This window comes from Penaeus japonicus, unplaced genomic scaffold (assembly GCF_977035675.1).
Source record: "Penaeus japonicus unplaced genomic scaffold, GWHDUDI00000001_assembly GWHDUDI00000039, whole genome shotgun sequence".
In the NCBI taxonomy this organism is placed as follows: Eukaryota; Metazoa; Arthropoda; class Malacostraca; order Decapoda; family Penaeidae; genus Penaeus; species Penaeus japonicus.
In genome coordinates, this window is record NW_028234441.1 from 4,050,458 (window position 1) to 4,051,631 (window position 1,174).

Consider the following 1,174-nt stretch of genomic DNA (forward strand, 5'->3'; position numbering starts at 1 on the left):
ACAAAGTTCGTACCCTGGTCTGATCTAAGCTGACGAACTAGGCCGCGTCTTCCCATGAAGCGTCGATATGCATTCAGAAATGAATCTGTTTCCAGTGTATTAGCTGTTTCTATATGAATTGCCCTTGAGACCATACAAGTGAATAGAACACCATATCTTTTAACTTCTTTGCGCCCTTCTTTGACAAAGAATGGTCCAAAGTAATCTACTGCACTACATGTGAAAGGAGGGGTAGGTTCAAGCCTGTTCGGTGGCAAGTCAGACATTTTCTGCTCTTGAAATGTACCTCTTAATCTCTTGCATGTGACACATCTAAAAATATGTCTTGCTACTATCGTGGAACCTCCTATAATCCAATAACCTGATGCTCTCAACTCATTCAAGGTTATGCCTCTAACTTGATGATGAACTTTCTGATGGAAATGACATACTATATTTTCGGTAATATAACTGGATGTTTGCTATTCGTGGTGAAATTTGCATGCCTCATTCTTCCACCTATCCTTAAGATACCATCTTTATCTAAGAAAGGATCTATATGATAAAGCCTGTTTCCCTTCTTCAATGGTTTTGCCTTGGTTGCTTCTTCTTCACTAGTCAGATACTTCAACTCTTGTTTCTCTTCTTCGAAGGCTATCCTTTTCTGCTTCCTCCAGTTCTGTAACACTGGGTGGAACTTATTTAGATTCCTTTGTTTCTTTTGAATCTTCAGTTGTTCCTTTGACAAGTTTCTTTAATCTGTGTTAAAGGCGTAAGCATAAAGCAATTGCCTTCTTTGCTCTATGCCAGTCAGAAAAATATTCCAACCTTGGAAGAATTGCATTGCTTTCTTTAGTTTGAGTCTTATGTGAAGAAACATTCTTGACCTCTGGGTCATTTTCTTTTAAAATTATCTTCTCAGATGATAAATCAGCTCTAAAGGTAGGCTCCCAGAGGAAGTCTGGTCCATTCCACCATGAAGAATGGTTAATCAGATCTTTAACACAGAGACCACGTGAAGCAGCATCAGCAGGGTTTTGCATTGAATTTATATACTTCCATTCCTCTGGAGAAGTGCGATCTCTGATGTATTGTACTCTGTTGGCCACAAACACATGAAGTCTTCTAGCATCATTCATAATATAACCAAGTATGACTTTGCTATCGGTCCAGAAGAATTCCTTTATTACCCCAT

The 1,174-nt window shown here is 38.8% G+C and overlaps 1 protein-coding gene across 1 annotated transcript in view; it reads right to left on the reverse strand.

Moving 5' to 3' along the window:
* Positions 1–1,174, reverse strand: part of LOC147466955 (uncharacterized) — a 1,904-nt gene extending 730 nt beyond the window's left edge. The window contains exons 1-3 of the mRNA XM_086533521.1: positions 1,170–1,174; positions 771–1,077; positions 1–413 (exon numbers count right to left, since the gene is read on the reverse strand). The exon at positions 1–413 is cut by the window's left edge and continues 730 nt beyond it. Of these exons, the coding sequence (XP_086389647.1) occupies positions 1–413; positions 771–1,077; positions 1,170–1,174 (725 nt within the window). The remainder of the gene's footprint in view (positions 414–770; positions 1,078–1,169) is intronic.